The 20,281-nt window shown below is 39.4% G+C and overlaps 1 protein-coding gene across 1 annotated transcript in view; it reads left to right on the top strand.

The window, feature by feature from the left end:
- The window catches only part of Glce (glucuronic acid epimerase), a 70,530-nt gene that overhangs the window by 41,568 nt on the left and 8,681 nt on the right, over positions 1-20,281 (top strand). The window contains exons 3-4 of the mRNA XM_050151895.1: positions 16,690-17,288; positions 18,028-18,273. Of these exons, the coding sequence (XP_050007852.1) occupies positions 16,703-17,288; positions 18,028-18,273 (832 nt within the window). The 5' untranslated portion in view covers positions 16,690-16,702. The remainder of the gene's footprint in view (positions 1-16,689; positions 17,289-18,027; positions 18,274-20,281) is intronic.

Raw genomic sequence — 20,281 nt, 5'->3', positions numbered from 1 at the left:
TTTTCAAGACAGGGTTTCTCTGTGGCTTTGGAGCCTGTCCTGGAACTAGCTCTGTAGACCAGGCTGGTCTCGAACTCACAGAGATCCGCCTGCCTCTGCCTCCCGAGTGCTGGGATTAAAGGCATGCACCACCATCGCCCAGTTTTTGTAAAATATTTTTTAAAATGACCTGGTAGATAGGTGAAGATCATTTATTTTGCTGGCCTTAAAAGGTATAACTTGCCAAGCATTCCACTCTTTCTGCTTGCTTACTATGAGTATATGCTATTTGGTAAGCACTAAATAGATGTGTTCATTTTATCTTGTAACTATATTTATAATCATAAATATTTGATATAGATGAGAAAATTTTAGAAAGTTAATTTATATAACATTGTCTATCTTGGGGCTGAAAAGATAGCTCAGTCATAGGGGGACTTTTCTTTTGTGCTTGCAAGCTGCCAAATAACTGACATGGAGACTTAATATCTATTACAAATGCTCAGCCAATGGCTCAGGCTTATTACTAACGAGCCCTTACAACTTAAATCAACCCATATTTCTAAGTTCTACCATGTGGCTCATGGCTTGTTACCTCATTTTGTACACACACCCTGCTTCCTCAGTATCTGGCTGGTGACTCCTCTGACTCTGCCCTTCTTTATCCCAGTATTCTTAGTTTGGTTGTCCTACCTGTACTTCCTTCCCGGCTACTGGCCTGACAGCTTTTTATTAAACCAGTTCAAGTGACAAATCTTTATAGTGTACAAAATGATTCTTCCACAACACCCGATAGTTAAGAAAACTGTCTGTTCTTTCAGAGGACCTGGGTTTGTTTCCCAGCACCCACATGATGGCTCACAGCTGTTGTAATTCCAGTTCTAGGGGATTCTTACTTTTTTGACTTCCACAGGCACCAAGCACCTGGTTATGCACAGACTTATAATGTAAATAATTCTAAAAAGAAAATTGCTTTTTAAAAGATTGCCTCTCTTAGCAAGATTCAAGTGTAAGTCTGTCAAACCCTAAAGCTTGGATATTTCTCAAAATCTACAATCTACCTTTCTTCATCTAACCTGGTTTAACTTCTATTTTCATTTTCATAGTAGTTTTAAAAATCATGTGCATGCTTGTGTATACACCAGATGTAGTGATACATGCCTGAAATCGAACAGTTAGGTGGCTGAGGCAAGAGCACTGGGAGTTCAGGGCCATCCTGGACCACATAATGAGACCATTTCACAAACAAATAGGTAGCTGGTGTGCATTTATACAAGACTAATTTTATCTGTTGCTTAAAAAGCCAGATTTTTTTTTTGAGGTACTTGCATGTGAACTCAGGGCCTCGTGCATGCTAGGCAAGTGCTCTATCACTGAAATATATCCTATACCCTCTTTTATTTATTATTTTGTGAAGGTCTTACTAAGTTGGCTCTCAACCAAGTCTGGCTTGAATTATAATTTGTGTATATTAAAATGCACCCCCTTTAAAGTGTACAGTTTGGTGAGTTTTGTCATTTACCACAACATTCAAAATCTAGAATATTTTATTGCCCCAGATGATTCTTTGTGTTCTTTTGTGTCATTGTCCTTGATAGATATCTCTTGTAACCACTACCAGAAATGAATTTATGGGTAGTGGGTAACCTTTTGTATGTAGTTTCTTAGAAAGTTTTGGAAATTCATCCATGTTGGGACAGGTATTAGAATCTGTGTTGTTTAGTTGTATTTCATTGTACACATGAGCCATCTTACCCTATCAGCAGTTGATGACAATCGAATTACTTCTGTCTTAAACAGCTATCACTACCCATGTAAAACCAGTTTTGTGTTAAAATTTCTAATAACATTCTCTTTAGTGAGTAGTTCATAGATTTCTTCAGTTTACAACACCTAAAATATAAGCTACCTCCTTGAAGGCTCAGCTGTCTGTTGGAAATTAAGGCTTAAAAAAATGCTGACTGTTTTTAAAATTTGGAGGGTAAATAAATGATATTTGAGACTCATTTTTTAAAAAGTTTATCATGCTCTTGTAGTTCAGAGTAAATGATAAGAAATGAAATTCTGCAGAAATACAGTATGGCAAACACTGGATTAGAAGTTTAAAATTGACTGGGCCATACTGATGGAGGAAGGTCATTGGTTAAATAATAAAGAAACTGCTTGGCCCTGAAAGGTTAAAACATAGGTGGGTGGAGTAAACAGAACAGAATGCTGGGAGGAAGAGGAAGTGAGCTCATACACCTTAGCTTTGCTCTCTGGGGCAGACACGATGAAGCTCCGACCCAGGATGGACGTAGGCTAGAATCTTTCCGGTAAGTGCACCTTGGGGTGCTACACACATTAGAAATGGGCTAGTCCAGGTGCAAGAGTTAGTCGAGAAGAGGCTAGATATAATGGGCCAAGCAGTGTTTAAAAGATACAGTTTGTGTGTTGTTATTTTGGAGCATAAGCTAGCCAGGCGGCTGGGAGCTGCAGGCAGCAGGAATGCAGCCCGCAGCTCCCTCAACACCATACCTTTAATCCCAGCACTCAGGAGGCAGAGGCAGGCAGATCTCTCTGAGTTCGAGGCCAGCCTGGTCTACAGAGTGAGTTCCAGGACAGCCAGAGCTATTTGGAGAAACTGAGTCTCAAAAAAAACAAAAGAGGGCTGGGCGGTGGTGGCACATGCCTTTAATCCCAGCACTCAGGAGGCAGAGGCAGGTGGATCTCTGTAAATTCGAGGCCAGCCTGGTCTAGAAGAGCTAGTTCCAGGACAGGAACCAAAAGCTACGGAGAAACCCTGTCTCGGAAAAAAAAAAAAAAAAGGTATAAAGTTTGGAGTTTGGCCTATGGTCTCCACCTGTATCATTTATTAGACTTCTACCTATACTGTTTATTAAATTGGGAACAAATTATAACTTTGAATAAATTAGAAACCTATTTGAAAGAAAAGATAGAAATCTGCAATTAATCCAATATAGTCACCTTCGTATTCATTTAGAAACATTTCTACATTTCCATAGGTACATACATGATCTTATTTAGTCCTAGACACTTTTGGGGTGCCAGTGAGAAAGCTAGTACAAAAAGTGATTGGCAGCAATAGCAAAGCCTGGGTGAGTCAGCACTTGACTCCATTTCTGTGTTCTTATCCGGAAAGTGGAGCCACCCACTGGTGATCATTGATAAGGACTTGAAATTGCTGGTTTCTCCCTCTTCCCTTTTCTAAGAATTTCCCTTGTTGCCTGTTGAATATTTATTATTAAGAGAAATTTACAATGTGATATTTAAAACTTTTTTTATATTGCATAAGATTAGGCCAGGTCAGAAGGCTGGTACCACGGTTCCCAGGTAGCATTGTTGGGAGGTGGGAGACCTTTAAGAAATGAGACCTTATAGGAGGTTCCTAGATCCTTTGAGCTTACCCTCCAAAGGGCCTGTGGAACCTCAGTCTCTTCTCTCTCTTTGTTGTGCTGTGAACACTAGCAGACACATGGTCCTGTGATGATGTATCATGCTCACCTAAGACCCTAAGAAAAGAGACCCTAAGAATAGTGGAGCAGAATCTCAAGGACAATGAACAGAATAAACCTTTACTTTGAAAGTAGCTTGTCTCAAGTGCTTAGTTGTAGTAAACCCAAAGCTGACAATGTTGCTTGATGTCTTATTTATCATAAATATTAGAAAAGTAGTAAGTATAGGAATTGTCTAACAATAGGTTGTTTTGCATGATTCCCATTATATTCTGTCTACTTTTTCTAGATGATGCTTTCTTAAGTACCTCAGAAATGCTTCCCATTAGGTCTATATCAAAAAGTTTTAGAGTAATTACATTTAAAAGATCATTTGAAGCTCTGCTTTCCACATACAGACTTTTCCATATAACTAAGGACTCACATATCAGTAATATTTTTAAAACTTGCAAGGTGGTATACACTTTTCATCCCAGTATTCAGGAGGCAGGGGCAAGCATACTACTAATGTTTGAGGTCAGCTTTGTCTACAAAGTGGGTTCTCAAACAGCCAGGGCTACACTGAGAAACCCTGTCTGCGGGGGGGAGGGGGTTGTTAAAAATTACTGTAAGTCAGCTTCCTGATGAGCCTTCCTTGTGTCATTCCTGTCTCACAGAATGTCACCAAACTTGAGGGAAAAAAAATGTTCATCAGCTTCTTGTAGAACATTCTGGGAAAACTCTCACTCATGCTGTGAAACCTCCTGTTCAGGAAACACACGGTGAAAACATAGCATTAGGCCCTTCTTGGTTTCCTAATTAATAAGTGGAGAAATCTTACATAGCTGCAACTCCTTTCTGAGCTGATTTATTTTCGTAGCTTATGTTTAGTTTAACACAATTGCTTAGAAGCAAGCAGAGAGCCCTTTTCCTTATGTGCTATACAATACTTCAAAGAAGTTTCTAGCTCCATTGCAACCATGTTTTTCTGGATACAGAGTAGCCCTTTGCTCCTAGTTCCCTATGCTGCCACTGAAGTATGGTAAGCTGAAAACCTTAGAGACTCTTGAAGAGCAGATCTGCCTTTCAGAAGCTGGTACATGGTGCTGCTCATTGTCTCTGCAGAAGCCATGAGCAAGTTATTCTGCTGGCTGACAGAAATATATAATGGTTTGGAACATGATACTGTGACCTGGTGGAAAGAACTTAACCCTTTGAAGTCAGTATAAATTTTACTGTGTGTATATATAGCATATGGTATACGGGGAGTTAATTTTTCTTCTGTAACCTTACCTCTCTTCAAAAATAACCAACTTTTCCGATTTGTTGAGGATTTTTAACCCAAACATGCGATGATAGACAGGGATAACAGGGTTGTTAATGTATGTGGAGTGCTGCTTGCTTGTGGTACTCAGCACCAGCTTGGGATGATGAGGAGATGAGGTTGCTGTGCAGTGACCGTCTAGTAAAGTAGACTGAAAGGGTGCATAACTACTCACAGTGTGCCTAGAGCAGGCATGCTGGGTTTCTGGATAAGAGCTAATTCAGCTTATTACTTATGGCTGACAGTGACTACTGTAGCAGGCATCCATAGCAGCAAAATATACAAGTAAAATTTGCCCTGCACCTTCAGTCTAGAGAGTACCAACAGATTTATAACAATCTCAGAAAGGTTTAGCAATTATAGTTTAATTGTACAGTCTTTAAGAAATAAGGCTCTCTGCTTGCTTCTAAGCAGTGTGTCAATCTAAACATATGATATGTAAAATTAAAATCATTAATTGAATTTATCGCACTGTGTGACTGATATGAATTCAGTGTAACTGAGATGTGAGAAAAGAGCTATATGAGGAGAACGTGGTTAATTTGTGCATTGGAAGGACTTTCTGGTGAGAGGCTGTGGTAGTCCATTGGCTTGCTCCCCATATCCATGTTCTACTTCTCATTCATTGAACCCTGGTTTCTTCTTCTTTTTTTTTTTTTTTAAATAGCACATTGCTGTCTGGGATAAAAGGTATTTCTCAGCCTTCCTTTCAGCTTGAGGTGGCTATGTTGCTGAAGTTTAGCTAATGAGATGTCAGAAGTGTTATGTGAAACTGAAGGAAAGTCTCATTAAAAGGAACTGATTCCACACAGAGATGCACTCTTTTGCCCTTAGGCCTTTCTGCTGCTTCCTGGAGTGCGATGCAGACATAAAGCTGAGCTTTCTGTAGCTTTCTTGGGTCATAGGTTGATAGAAAAAGATTAAAAGTGCTATGTCCTTGATGAGCATGTAGCTACGTTCAAATCTTCAGACTGCCTACTTTTGGGTTTCTTTTATGTGAGTAAAAAGTAACAATGGCAGGAACATATGGTGTCTATTTCTAACAGCATAACCCAGTCCTCAGAGCCAGCAGTGTAGTTGGCACAGGTATCTGATTGCCTCCAACTCCACCTCTAGGAACCATTGAAATGAAACCAGCACTAGAAGCCCAGGGCAGTACTCTATGCCTGAAATACTGAAACGTCAAGATGTTTCAACTGAACCATAGATATTCACACTGAAAGCACCCAGAACTTGAAAACAATGACTGTTTCAGGTCTTAGGAGAAAGTGTACATGATGAACCTAAAATGTCTTGTTGTAAAAAATGCCAGAAACACGATCAAAAGCTATTGAGGTTTGTATGAAAGAAAGGAGCCAATTTGAAAAGATTGGCTCTGGCTAAAGTTAGAATAGCATAAGCATTAAACACCAGTAACTACAGTAAATTGAAATTCATCAAATATGGTAAAACTCTGAGCTTATGTGTTATTATTTTTAAAGGTTCTTAGTTCAATTTTAGATGTTATTAAGGGACCAATTCATTTTGACAATTGTTAAATAAAAAATTCAGTAATAACTTTCTTGTACTTTCAGGCTAAGTAAGTAGTTGGTAAGGGCAAGGTTTTTTCTGAAGTGTTCCAACTAATACAAAAGGACTGATGAGGTGTTAGGTAAATTGCTAATGGAGAGTTCTAGAATGACTGTTAGGCTGGCTGCACCTGGACACATGGATTTAATTTTAGTGTCACAGAGATAGGTTCACATTGTATTAAATTTCACACCACTATCATGAAGTATTTCTGTTGAACAAAAAACAAATCCTACTTTTATCAAGCCTCTAGATCTGTCTAGCTGCTGATTTATAGGAAATACCGGAGACAAGATTCTGCAACCATTCCAAAAACAAAAAACAATATCAGGCAAAACATAGACTTTAGATGGATTTATATTGTTGACAGCTTTGTGCATGTATATAATACATTCTGACTACTCTCTCCCTATCCTTGCCTTATCATCTCCTCATCCCTGTCAGCCCCTTTCCCAGACTTACAATGCTTTGTTTTATGACCCGTTTCGTTAAATCAAGGCAGTCTGTGATTATTAGATTGGAACTATCTCTTGGCACTTGGTGAAGGTAGAATTACCCCTCTTCATGAATCTGTCAGTAGCAAATAGTTGAGGAGTAGAGACCCTGGAGTTCCTCCTACATCTATGCCAAGGCTTTTCAGCCTTCCTAATACTGTAACCCTTTAATACATTTTCTAATATTTTGGTGACCCCCAACCATAAAACTATTTTGTTGCTACTTCATAACTAATTTTGCTACTGTTATAAATCATAATTTAAATATCTGATGTGCAGGATGTCTGATATGAGACTCCTGTGGGTTGAGAATAATCTGATGCCTTATTGCTATTAGGTCCATTCTTGTGCAAACCCAGTACAGGCATCTGTAGCTGTTGTGAGTTCATGGTTGCAATGGTTATGTCTTGTCTAGAAAATAACAGTCATAGCTCTTCTTCCTGTCTCTGGCTTACATTCTTTACACTCCTCTTCCACCATGCTTTCTGAATCGTAAAGGTATTCAAGAAGGAATGAGCACTCACCTATACTTACCGTGCCATATCCAGCCATGAATCTGCATTCACCAACATTCCGTGGAAAGAATCTTCTCTGACTAAGGCCAAGAGTAGCAGTCGCCTATGGGTATACACATCAGTGTTTAGAATTGACACAATGTCAGTTTAGCTGGTTAACAATATTCAGTTTACCTATGAGGGCCTGTGATCTCTTCCACCATGGTTTTTAACCAGGTGTACAAATACCAGAGATGGATTCCTTCCTGTAGGATAGGTCTCAAATCTAATAGGGAGCAGTTGGTTACTTCCCTAACAGTACATCTTGCTTGGCAGATTAGTCTTATAGGTCTTAGGATTCACAGCTAGGTACGTTGTAAGTGTCTTTTCTTCCCCTGGCAGTCTACATAGCACCTCCTGAGATGATGAAAGCTAGCTGGCAGGAAGGAAGCTTCCAGCTCAGTTTCTCCATATCAACAAAATATACTCTATATAAGAGTTTATTTCACAGAAATTTTGGAAAGCATTTCTTATGCTTGCAGGTTTGAAAAATTGTGGAGATCATGAATGTTGAAAATGGATTCACAAGGCAGTAAGGCTGGAATGAAAAGAATACTAGCTAATAGAAAGACATAAATTCAAAGGGTATAGATAAAATAAGGACAACAGGATAGAAACTAAAAAAAAGCATTAAAATAAGCAATAGTGTAGAAATTGAATTATGCAGTAGCCAAATTAAACTGCACCAGAATAGAGAATACATTAGAAAATTGAATTCATTATATAGAATATAAATTTGAGAAGCTTTCCCAAAATGCAAACGAAAAGAGAGATGTAAAAGATTTGAAGAAAGTAAAGAATAAAGAGATCTAAAACATAGAATTTCTATTCTAGAAGAGACTAGAGCAAGTTGAATAGAGATCTATTTATTATTAAACACTATAAGGAAAAAGATGAAGGATTACCTGATTATTATTCAAACAGGCTTATTCTCAAACACCTGGGACATTTAATAATGAGACAGGCCTATTGTGGTGAAATTATGTTTTTTCTTATATTAAAATCATCATCATAAGACTTTGCATCAGACAAGAAGAGAAACAAGCAAAGCAGAGACTCATCCTAGGTCGCTGTTACAGCTGCATTGTATTTATATGGGCATGAACGGTTGGTTTGGGGACAGAAGAACACTGACTGTTCTTCCGGAGGTCCTGAGATCAATTCCCAGCAACCACATGGTGGCTCACAACCATCTATAATGAGATCTGGTGCCCTCTTCTGGCCTGCAGGCATACATGGAGGCTGAACACTGTATGCATAATAAATAAATAAATCTTTTTAAAAAAAAATTAAGTGGGCTAGCATAGCTTACTTTTGTCCTATTGTGAGTCATTTCTAGTGTATTCTTGTTTACATTTCTAGAAGGGTCTTAATCAACCAAAATGGCAGGTTTTTTTAAAGTTAAATCCATCACTGGATATCTAACCAATTGACTGTATAGTTTAAATCTTTAGTCTATCAAGCAGCAAACAACGGCAATTAAATTGTAAATCTGTTTGAAAGAGTTGGCCAAGATACATCTTACTATACTCTGTTCTGTTACTTATATTTATTTCTATTGGTTTATGGTTTTCAGATATCCAAATACAGTTTAAAAAACACAACTGCCTGTTTAAATGCCCATGTTTTTAATTTGCATTTTAAACAATTCTCATTTATTTAACAAATCTTTAGTTATGGCCTCCTTTGGACCAGGTACAGTTCCAGGCACTGGGAATGCAGTAGTGGGTTGGAGAGGAATAGTAATGTAAGCATGTAGTGTGTCAAACTGAGGAAGGAGCTAGAGAATGATGGGTAAGAATTGCTGTTTTACACAGACTGGTGGTCATTGAGGCCTTTCTAATGAGTTGCCATCCAAGCAGTGCCTCAGATGAAGTAAGGAAGCAGGCTAAGTGGATACTAAGGAAAAGGAGTGTCAGGAAGGGGGTATGGCAAGTGAAGTGCAAATCTGATTAAAAACATTCCTGATGAGTCAGTTTTTGACTGAGTACCTTCTTGAAGTATTCTTGGTTCCCATAAAAAAATTAAAAGAGAATTAAGGGCTTTTTTCTCTTATTTCAGGAAACATTCTTCCTAACTTCCTAACTTTTAGTGCTCATATCGTAGCACTATTCGGATGCTGCCCTTTGATTTTTCCTCTAGGTCCGTGGATAGTGCCTTTCTTACCTGCTGCATAGTAACTGGAGACTAAATGCTTAACTGGCTCACTTGAGTATGTTTTCATCTATTTCTTCTACTCATTACCTAGGAATGATAAGAAATCTAATTGCTTGATATGGGGTTTTTTGTTTGTATGTTTGTTTTGGTTTTGGTTTTTCGAGACAGGCCTTCTCTGTGTAGCTCTAGCTATTCTGGAACTCATTTTGTAGTTCAGACTGGCCTCTCACTCTCAGAATTCTGCCTGCCTCTGCCTCCCAAATGCCGGGATTAAAGACGTGAGCCGCCACCACCTGGGTTTTTCTTTCTCTCTCTCTCTCTTTCTTTGATAAGTTAATAAGAAAACAAGCCATAGCAGACATACCATCTTACACTGCCTACAGTTATCATTTCATGAAAGATTACATAATGCTGATTTCCTGGTGTTTCTCTTCTACATTACTAACTGGTTTTCTAAGAAATGGAATACTTGTTGACTGGGGGTTTAGTTCATTCTGAAGTATAATTCTCAAAGTTAGTTACTGGTTTTCACCATTTTAGAAGGTAGCCTGTTTGGTTTGGTTTGGATTTTTTGGTCTGCCTTTCTCCTTTTTGAGTAGTGTTGATACTTGTGAGTTATTACTGACTCCAGGTGTTTTAATTAACCAGTTGTAAATTCTCACACTTTTTTTTTGTTTGGTTTTTGTGTTTTGAGATGGAGTTTCTCAGTATATCCTTGGCTATTCTATCCAAGAACTAGCTCTGTAGACCAGGCTGGCTTGAACTCACAGAGGTGCATCTGCCTCTGCCTGGGATTAAAGGTATATACTACCACCACTGGCAAAAATTCTCACAGATTTTAACAAATAGGAAAGAGGAACTTTCCAACTGACTACTATGTGTTTTAGCTGCACAGCACAGTATTTTTTAAATTGTGGAACTCTTTAAACATGTAAGTATATAACTTAGTATACAATATATCTCTTCAGATTTAACAGTTACCAATATTTTTTCCATTGTTGAGCTAATACCTTCTTGACATTTTTCTCATCATGACCTTGCTGTGTAACCCAAGCTAGTCTCAAACTCAAAAAAAAATTTTTTTTTTTTTTGGCCTCCAGAGAGCTGGGATTTTGGGCATGGGTTATGATTCCATTGATTTTTGAAAGTTTATTTGTTGTCTGTCATGATTCCACACCTAAAATCATCCATTTCTCTACGAAGTCACAATTTCTTTTTAGTAAGAAATGTTATCAGATGTAAATCTTGGCATTAAGGTTATTAAAAATGTGCTAAAATGTAGTTTTTTTCATCATGTACCTTGTCATAAAGGTAGTATTGTTCCATAAACAGTTACTCATATTTGGGTAGAGGAGGAAAGACACTCCTCAGATATAACAAAGAGCTTTATATTTCTGTGTTTAAATTTTTGTGATTATTGTGTGTGCCATGATGTTGGTGTTAGAATGTAATATTTGAGATCAAAAGACAACTGTGGAGTCAGTTCTCACCTTCCATCATTGCATGAGTGTCAGGTTCTCCAGCAGATAGGGCTGAGGCAGGACAGGTCCCACTGGTCTCTCCCTGGGGCTTAGCGGGATGGTGAGTGTATACACAAACAAACACGCGCGCACACACACACGGCCACTGGGGAGAAACACATGAGTTGGGAGTCTATTGAAGCAGGATCTCATTTTATTGCATCAGACAGGAACTTATATAGGGCTGAGATGGGATGAGGTGGAGTAAGGAATAAAGGCCAATAATATCCTACCAGTTAGCGGTGGCTGGGCAGAAGTGGGTTTAGGTCTGGCTGTGCTGGGTCACTCATATGCGGAAGTTATGGCCAGAGACAGGTCACCAAACTCGAGTTAGGCTCAGCAAGTTAACACTGGGCCTCACTCCCAGGCCTCATGAGTTCTAACACATGAGTTCTGGGGATTAAACTCAGGTTTGTCAAGCAGAGCCACCTTGCACACCCAGTATTTCTCTTTTAATAGTCAAAATGCCAGACGTGGTTAGTACATTGTATAAATGATAACACATTGGTGTTTTTCTTCAGTTTGCCTTTATTACAATTTAAGGAAATCTTTGATTTATAAATATATGATCTTTTACAGATTGCTTATACCATACTCCATGCTGTTTTGTTTTAAATAATTTAATAGTTTTCTTATAGTAATGGTATAAATGATGAAACATTATTAAGTTGAATATTTCAAATACAAAAAGAAATCTTAACTATGTCCCAGATCCAGATGTTTTGAACATTGATTTAATGCCACAAGTGGAAAATTCTCCACCATGAAAATACCTCTTGCACAAATCATCAAAAATACTACATAAAATTTGGATCTGGAAAGATGGCTAAGCAGCTGTAAGCATTACTGGTGTTGCAGAGGACCTGGTTTGGCTTCCCAACATCCACATTGAGCAGCTCATAACCACCAGCTGTAGTTACAGGTGTCTAGCACCCTCTTGTGGTCTCTGCGAGTACCTGCACACATGTGGTGCACGAGCATACATAAGATAAATACATCTTTAAAGTGTATAAAATTCATGTTCAGGTTTGGTATATATACAAAATGTTAATGAATTTTGTGGTTAGATTTGAGTCCCATTTCCAAGATACTACATGCATGCAGAAATCCAAAGACCAGAAAAGATCCAAACCCTCTAGTTTCAAGCATTTTAGATATTAAACTTATATTCCCAGCTTCTAAATTCTGTGTATATTTTCAAATACACATAGGTCTTTACTTCTTTTCCTTTTTGATGTTCCACTGGCCTAAAAACAGGAAGTGAAAAGACTTGAGTGATGAGGAGAACTGTCAAAGGATGACAGTTGAACATACCTTTGTCTGGGTACCAGAAGGCCTACCTGCACCTTCTGCTCACCTCTCCACTTGTCCCTGCACTTTGACTGCAGATTACTGGCATTACTCCTAGGTGAAACAACAGGCAGATTTTCTATACAGAAATTGGAAATGGCTAAGCTTCCAAAACCATCTTTGTTCTGATAGTTAGATTGCCTGCTGCCTTCCTGCTCTCACCTAGAGGAGTACTGCTGGCGGCACCTGCCTGGCCCACACATAGCTCTTTCTCTTCAGTCCCCTCTGACCTGGAGTTAGTCCACCCAAAAAGCAGACCATCTTTTCAATAATGGAGAGACTCTAATGAGGTCACCAGGCATGTGATGAAAACTTAATGAGAGGAAAAAGAGACAGATAACCGGGGAAAATGCCAATAGAAAAAGCAGAAGTAATCCCAGAGAATTTTATTTTTAAAATGTAACTTTGTACCATGTAGAGAGCCACAAAGACAGCACTTCCATTAAGCCACAGGAGGATACACTGCCAGATTGAAAGGGCACATCTGATAGAGAAATAATCAACCAGCATGTTGTCCTTTCAAAACTGTAGAATTTGTGAGAGGACCAAAAGTTCCTTAATGAAGTCATTTCCATGGTGGCAGGTATCAGACTGTGTTTAAACCTTACCCATAACTATATTAAGACAGTGCAGTACTGCCCTGAGACTTTGAAGCGAGTCTGAACACAAGCTGCATCTTGCCAAACTGTTAAGAGTGGGAGTAGAAGGTCTGAAGAGATGGCTCAGTGATTATGAGCTCTTCCAGAGCACAATTCCCAGCACCCATATTGGGTGGCTCACAACCAGCTGTAACTCCAGCTGCAGGAAACCAGACAATTCTGGCTTCTGTGGGTGCCCACACTCATGAGCACATAACCACATAAAGACATATACAATTACTCATAATTAAAAATAAACCTTAAATCAAAAAGGGGGTGTTGATCTTAGGCATTTGGTGGCTTAAAGTTTATCTTATAATTGAAAGAAATGAGTGGGTTATATGTTCACTTAACTTCCTTAACTGAAATTCATCATTTAATTTTTCACAAAATATTTTCATTTGGGCATTTGCTCCTCTGATCCTGCCTAAGTAGGTATAGTGTGAGGAAACTGAGAAGAGATTACAAACAAAGTAAATAATTGTGGAATCATATTTCACATTTAAAAACTGTGTAAAACATAAATTGTGCTTTATATCCTTTCTCTGAGTAATCTCAAGTGTTGCATACATCACACATAGAACACATAATTTCTCATTTTCCCTGTTGAAGGAGCGGCAGGGCTGCTTCCCTGGCAGTTTAACTCTGAGACTGAGTGTGCAGCACAGAAACTCTTTTCATCCAAGTTACAGCAAAATCTGACACACAGAGCACTATGCAGTCTGAAAACACGTCTCTGTATTGCGGCAGGAATCCGCCATGCTCTTCCGCCTGCCTAAGCCTGATTCCGCCATCTGCCCAGGTGCAGGCAGGGAGCACTGAGCCAATGGCACGGTCTCAGAGCACTCTCCTTCCATCCCAAGCGGGAACACAAACATCCAGTCCCATAAAAGCCTTGAAATGCTTTTTCAAGTTCACGCAGGCAGCACAGCCCTAGGAAGCCGTGCTTTAAAATGACGCAGCTTTTTTTCTGCTGCTATTGCTGAATCAGGAAATCTCTTTATGGCACGCCACCAACAAAGAGCAAAACTCTGTGTTAAACTCTGTTTTTTTCTCTGTTTAAAATTAAGCTCTCTCAGGTTTTTATGTGGATTTAGCCCATCACGTCTGGGCGCCACTCTGTTGAAGGAGCGGCAGGGCTGCGTCCCCGGCACCTGGCCGCCCGCATGGCTAGGTTATGCCCCGAAATAATTACATGGAAACTGTATTCTGTTAAACACTGCCTGGCTCAGCTAGGTCCAGCTTCTTATTGGCTAGCTCTTACATATTGTTCTAACCCATTTCTAATATTCTGTGTAGCCCACGAGCTGGCTTACCAGGAAAGATCTTAACCTGCGTCTGTCTGGAGTGGGAGAATCATGGCGACCCCTCCACTAAGCTTCTTTCTCCCAGAATTCTCTTCTGTTTACTCCACTCACTTATGTTCTAACCAATAAAATGGGCCAAGGCAGTTTCTTTATTATAATTAAACAATGTCCTTCCTCCATCAGTTCCCCAATGATTCTTACATATCATCATAGCTGGCTGGTATGCCATATGGCCAGCAGAGCCAACAACTTCTCTCACTTCAGTACTGAAATGACATTGTCTGACTTACTTTTTCTCTTTTATTTTTTAGATAGGGTTCTTTGTATCCCTAGCTGCCCTGGTATTCACTCTGTAGACCAGACTGGCCTTGAACTCATGGAGATCCACCTGTCTCTGCCTCTCTAGTGCTGGGATTAAAAACGTGCACCACTAACAGCCAGCGTATCTGGCTTGAGGTTTTTTTTTTTTTTCAATTTTTTTTTTAATTTTTTTTTTTATTTTTTAAACATTTCTTTCTCTTTCCCTCCGCCGGTGTTTTTTTTTTTTTTTTTTTTTTTGAAAAAAAAAAATTCCGCCTTCTCCCAGCCTCCCATTTCCCTCCCCTCCCCCCCCCCCCCTCCCCCCCCCCCCCCCCCTCTCCCCCTCCCTCTCCAGTCCGAAGAGCAGTCAGGGTTCCCTGCCCTGTGGAAAGTCCAAGGTCCTCCCCCCTCCATCTAGGTCTAGGAAGGTGAACATCCAAACTGGCTAGGCTCCCACAAAGCCAGAACATGAAGTAGGATCAAAACCCCGTGCCATTGTGCTTGGCTTCTCATCAGCCCTCATTGTCTGCCATGTTCAGAGAGTCCAATTTTATCCCATGCGTTTTCAGTCACAGTCCAGCTGGCCTTGATGAGCTCCCAATAGATCAGCCCCACTGTCTCCGTGGGTGTATGCACCCCTCGTGGTTCTGACTTCCTTGCTCATGTTCTCCCTCCTTCTGCTCCTCAGGAGTCCAACAGTGACCACAATAACTCAGACATCTAGAGACCCTTCACCAACGCAACTCAAAGAAGGGAAACACACAAACTCTACTACTAAAAAAGTGACCGGAGTTAACAACCACTGGTCATTAATGTCAATGGACTCAACTCACCTATAAAAAGGCACAGGCTAAGAGATTGGATACGAAAACAGGATCCAACATTCTGTTGTTTACAAGAAACACACCTCAACCACAAAGACAGGCACCTACTCAGAGTAAAGGGCTGGGAAAAGGCTTATCAAGCAAATGGACCTAAGAAACAAGCAGGTGTGGCCATACTAATTTCTAACAAAGTTGACTTCAAACTTAAATCAATCAGAAGAGATGGAGAGGGACATTTTATACTCATAACAGGACCAATTCATCAGGATGAAGTCTCAATCCTGAATATCTATGCCCCTAATATAAAAGCACCCACTTACGTAAAAGAAATATTACTAAACTCACCATAGAACCGCACACACTAATAGTAGGAGACTTCAACACTCCTCTCTCACCAATGGACAGGTCAATCAGACAGAAACCTAACAGAGAAATAAGAGAATTATTGGAGGTAATGGCTTAAATTTAAAAGTATTTTAACTGCTGTGTTGAAAACAGACTTGGGGTGGAGTGTTAGGTATGGGTCAAAAAGAGGAGCCAGTTTGGCCAGTGCTGCATGTGAGAAATGACCATGGCTCTGTCATTGTGCAGTAGTGAAGTTAGTCAGGATAGATCCTGGGTGAGCAATGTGGGAATCGAAGTTTTTATTCTGAGTGGTAGAAAGGTGAGTGAGTTAAGGGAGGCAGACAGGCAAAAAGGGAGGCTCAGAGCAGACTGAGGAGTAACAGGAGACGGACCCAAGAGTTGCAAAGATGTTTTGTTTTGTTGTTTTCTCAGACAGCTACTGAAGTACTAGAATGTAAACACTTAAGTTGTTTAATCTTAACTACTTTGCAAATAAGGGGCACAGTAAAAAATTCCTGAGCCTAGTGGTGGTTGTACATGCCTTTAATCCCAGCACTCGGGGGCAGACACAGGCTGGTTTACAGAGTGAATTCCAGGAAATGCTCCAAAGCTACACAAAGAAATCTGTCTCAAACAGAAAATCTGGAAGTAACAAAGGAGCACGAAATGAAAATTTGAACATGTATGCTTTAGAGGATTGTGCTGAGTAGTTTACCTCTTACTTTTGCCTATACTGCAAAGTTTGGATCGTAGTTTTAAATGTGATCAGATTACATGCATTTGATAAAATATCCTAATGTGCACATTGAATAAATATGTTTTAAGTGTAGCAGACTTAACTATGAAACATCAGTAATGAAGCTGCATCATGCTTTTTTTTTCTTGCCTCTATAGGTATGGTCTGAATATGCGTTGTTTGGCAGCTCGGGTCAACTACAAGACTTTGATTATCATCTGTGCGCTATTCACCTTGGTCACAGTACTTTTGTGGAACAAATGTTCCAGCGACAAAGCAATCCAGTTTCCTCGGCACTTGAGCAGTGGATTCAGAGTGGATGGATTAGAAAAAAGAACAGCAGCATCTGAAAGTAACCACTATGCCAACCACATGGCCAAGCAGCAGCCAGAGGAGGCATTTCCTCAGGAGCAACAGAAAGCACCCCCTGTCGTTGGGGGCTTCAATAACAATGGGGGAAGCAAGGTGTTAGGACTCAAATATGAGGAGATTGACTGCCTCATAAATGATGAACACACAATTAAAGGGAGACGAGAGGGGAATGAAGTTTTTCTTCCATTCACTTGGGTAGAGAAATACTTTGATGTTTACGGAAAGGTGGTCCAGTATGATGGCTATGATCGTTTTGAATTCTCTCATAGCTATTCCAAAGTCTATGCACAGAGAGCCCCTTACCATCCTGATGGTGTGTTTATGTCCTTCGAAGGCTACAATGTGGAAGTCCGAGACAGAGTCAAGTGTATAAGTGGAGTTGAAGGTTGGTATCCGTTTGCTATACGTGGGTTTTTCTAGCTTGATTGTATTAAGGACTAAGAAACTGAAGATGTTAATTACACAGCCACTATATAGCTTAATGGGAAGAGACCTTTCATTGTAGCTCCTTCTCAGCAAGAAGAAAAAGGCAAAGTGTAAACCTGTTGAAGCTCTTCGGTTGGTGTGATTTAAGGGCACCAATAAGCCCAGACTGAGTAAATAGGATTTTTCCATTAACCTGCCTCAGAGTCTCATCAGTGAGGTTAAGGCACCAATCTCCAGAAATTGTACTTCAAAACAGTATAGTTACTGGGACGGGGATCTGGCTCAGCGATACAGCATTTGCCTAACATGTGCAAGGCCTAGAGTTCAGTTCCTGCTATCACAGAAACATATAAACAATAAAAACTGTACTAATACAGGGACTAGAGGGGCAACAAGACCTGGGCTACTGGTAAGCTTTCTAGAACACGTACTCTTTCTCCAAGGTGTAGTCCTCCAAAGTTAAATATTTCATCACTTAATAAAGATCAGTTATGTGTGATCTTTTTTAAAACGAGTGATTACAAAGATGCACAACAATGTACAGTCAGTGTAAGAATGATCAACACAGCATGAAGACCGAAAAAAAAGCATCAAGTTGTGGATAACCTAAAACATTCCTCAGACATGCAGCAGTGAATAGTCCTCGGAATAGCCCCTCAGTGTCTGGGTTTAGTGATTGGTTGTTTGTTTTTTTATAGGTGTGCCATTATCTACACAATGGGGACCTCAAGGCTATTTCTACCCAATTCAGATTGCACAGTATGGACTAAGTCATTACAGCAAGAATCTAACTGAGAAACCCCCTCACATAGAGGTCTACGAAACAGCAGAAGACAGGGACAGAAACGTCAGACCTGCTGAATGGACTGTGCCCAAGGGTTGCTTCATGGCAAGTGTGGCTGACAAGTCTAGATCCACCAGTGTTAAACAGTTTATTGCTCCAGGTGAGTTTCCTTCAATATGTGTCTTACATTTAAATTGACTTATAACAAACTGGTGCACTTTTAAAATTGTAATGGTTTTTAAAAAACATAATAGCAAGCCCTTTCTTTATGTTACATACATAAATAATGTCATTAAGTGAAATCCTCCAAAAGGAAACAGCTAAAACAAACAAATAAAAAAAAAAAACAGTGTTATGGAAAGGAGTTAATTTACTTTGTGAAGAACCAAGCTATAGAGTGACGCTAAGATGTACATAAACCTGTATTCCTCCTGGGGTCTGTATACCCCAGAATGATGAAGCTCTTTGGTTTGGCTAGTCTTTGATACTGGAATCTAAACCAGGACTTTGTACTTACTAAGCAAGCATTCTGCCATTGAATACATCCCCAGTCTTCTTTGGCTTAGAATATCAGCATAGCAGAGTTGAATTTTTAAGTGATTCTGCCCTAGGTTAAATTTTGTTTTAACTGCAAGAACCATCCTTTCCTTTGCATATTTTTAAGCAATAGCATTTTTTTTCAAGAAATTATAGCATTACCAAATAGGCCTACTCTCATACTAAATTTTGTTAATATACTAAATTACCTGAAACTTCATATAAAACCATTTTCATTAATAAAACCATTTATAAGATCAAGTTAACCTCATGCAACATTTTCCTTTTACTGAGACAGTCTCATTAATTAGGATGTAATGTATTTTCCTGTACTAATCAATAGCCATGAGAATTAATGAGCCCATTACTTAAAAAGACAATGAAATAATCTTAGCACCTCAGGCTTAATGAAATGTTGTCAGGTACAGAACCCATTCCCCCTCCCTCCAAACTGGAATAGGTAAAGAGAAAAAAGAGGGTAAGACCTCCTTTTTATTTCTTCCTTGTTCTTTATTGATTACAGACTTGGAAAGCTAAAATACAAATCCCTCATTCTACAGGACCTCGATAATGCCTTTCAAAGAAGGGACGGCCTTAAGTTTTATTGAGACTAGAACATCTTCTCCCATGATGTTTTGTAATACTCCAGTACATAGATGGTCTTTGCTTATTATAAGACATCTCCCATGGCTAGGTGAGAAGTTACAAGGAAATGCTTAAGAATAGTTGTTTTATACCTAGGAAATTACTATGTGAAGCAAAAGAACATTTGGTTTTGGGTGGACCCAAGGAGTTTGGTTTTACTTCGATAGTGCTGTCTAGATGCTGGTAGAAAATTGTGGCCTTTATCTGATTGCCTAGAGTCTCTGGAGGGTTTTCTTAAAATGGTCTAACACTGTCCTGTTGACAGCAACACATTTCAGTCATTCTTTTAGATGCTTTGAAGAATGCAAAGGTAGATTCACACATCCTGCAACGAGGAATCTTAGCCTGTCATTTATTCAGTGGCTGGGGGAAAAAAAAAAAAACTTTTTTGGGTGATTTCAAACACACAGAGAACTGTTGAAAGCCATGTTGTTAGGAGCATACACTCACTCATAGTTGCTCCCTGTTAGTAAGTCTGCTAGCTAGGAGTGGCATTAACATGTTATTCTGGGTGTTCTGGGAGCTGTATTGTAGGGTAGGGAGAACGATTGCAGCTACATGGAGTGAGAATCAGGGAAGTAAGGTGGCATCATTGAAACATGGCTGTGAGGCATGAAGAGTGTTTAGAAAATACAGCTCTGTGGGAAACTGTTCAAAGCATCATTGTTGAGAAGTTGAAACTTGTTCTTAAAACATAAATGTAAGTAAGCTGGGGCTCTGGAGAACCAGAGATTATTTTTCTTTCTTGGTCTTTTCCCCAAAGGAGTTGTTTTTCCCCAAGAGGGAACAAAATCACTGAGTAGAGAACTATTTTATAAGCAACATGTAGTAGTACACCTGTGATCCCGTCACTTAGGAAGCAGAAGCAGGAATATTATGAGCAGCCTGAACTACACAGTGAGAGCCAGCCTGAAAAAATCAACATACACACATGATGGGAACCATTTTATTTCTGCAACATATTTTTATTTATTTATTAAATATTT

The sequence above is a fragment of the Alexandromys fortis genome, unplaced genomic scaffold (genome assembly GCF_014885135.2).
Source record: "Alexandromys fortis isolate MF-2015 unplaced genomic scaffold, M_Fortis_MF-2015_v1.1 scaffold_70, whole genome shotgun sequence".
Classification (NCBI taxonomy): Eukaryota; Metazoa; Chordata; class Mammalia; order Rodentia; family Cricetidae; genus Alexandromys; species Alexandromys fortis.
This window is presented reverse-complemented; position numbering and strand designations above follow the sequence as displayed.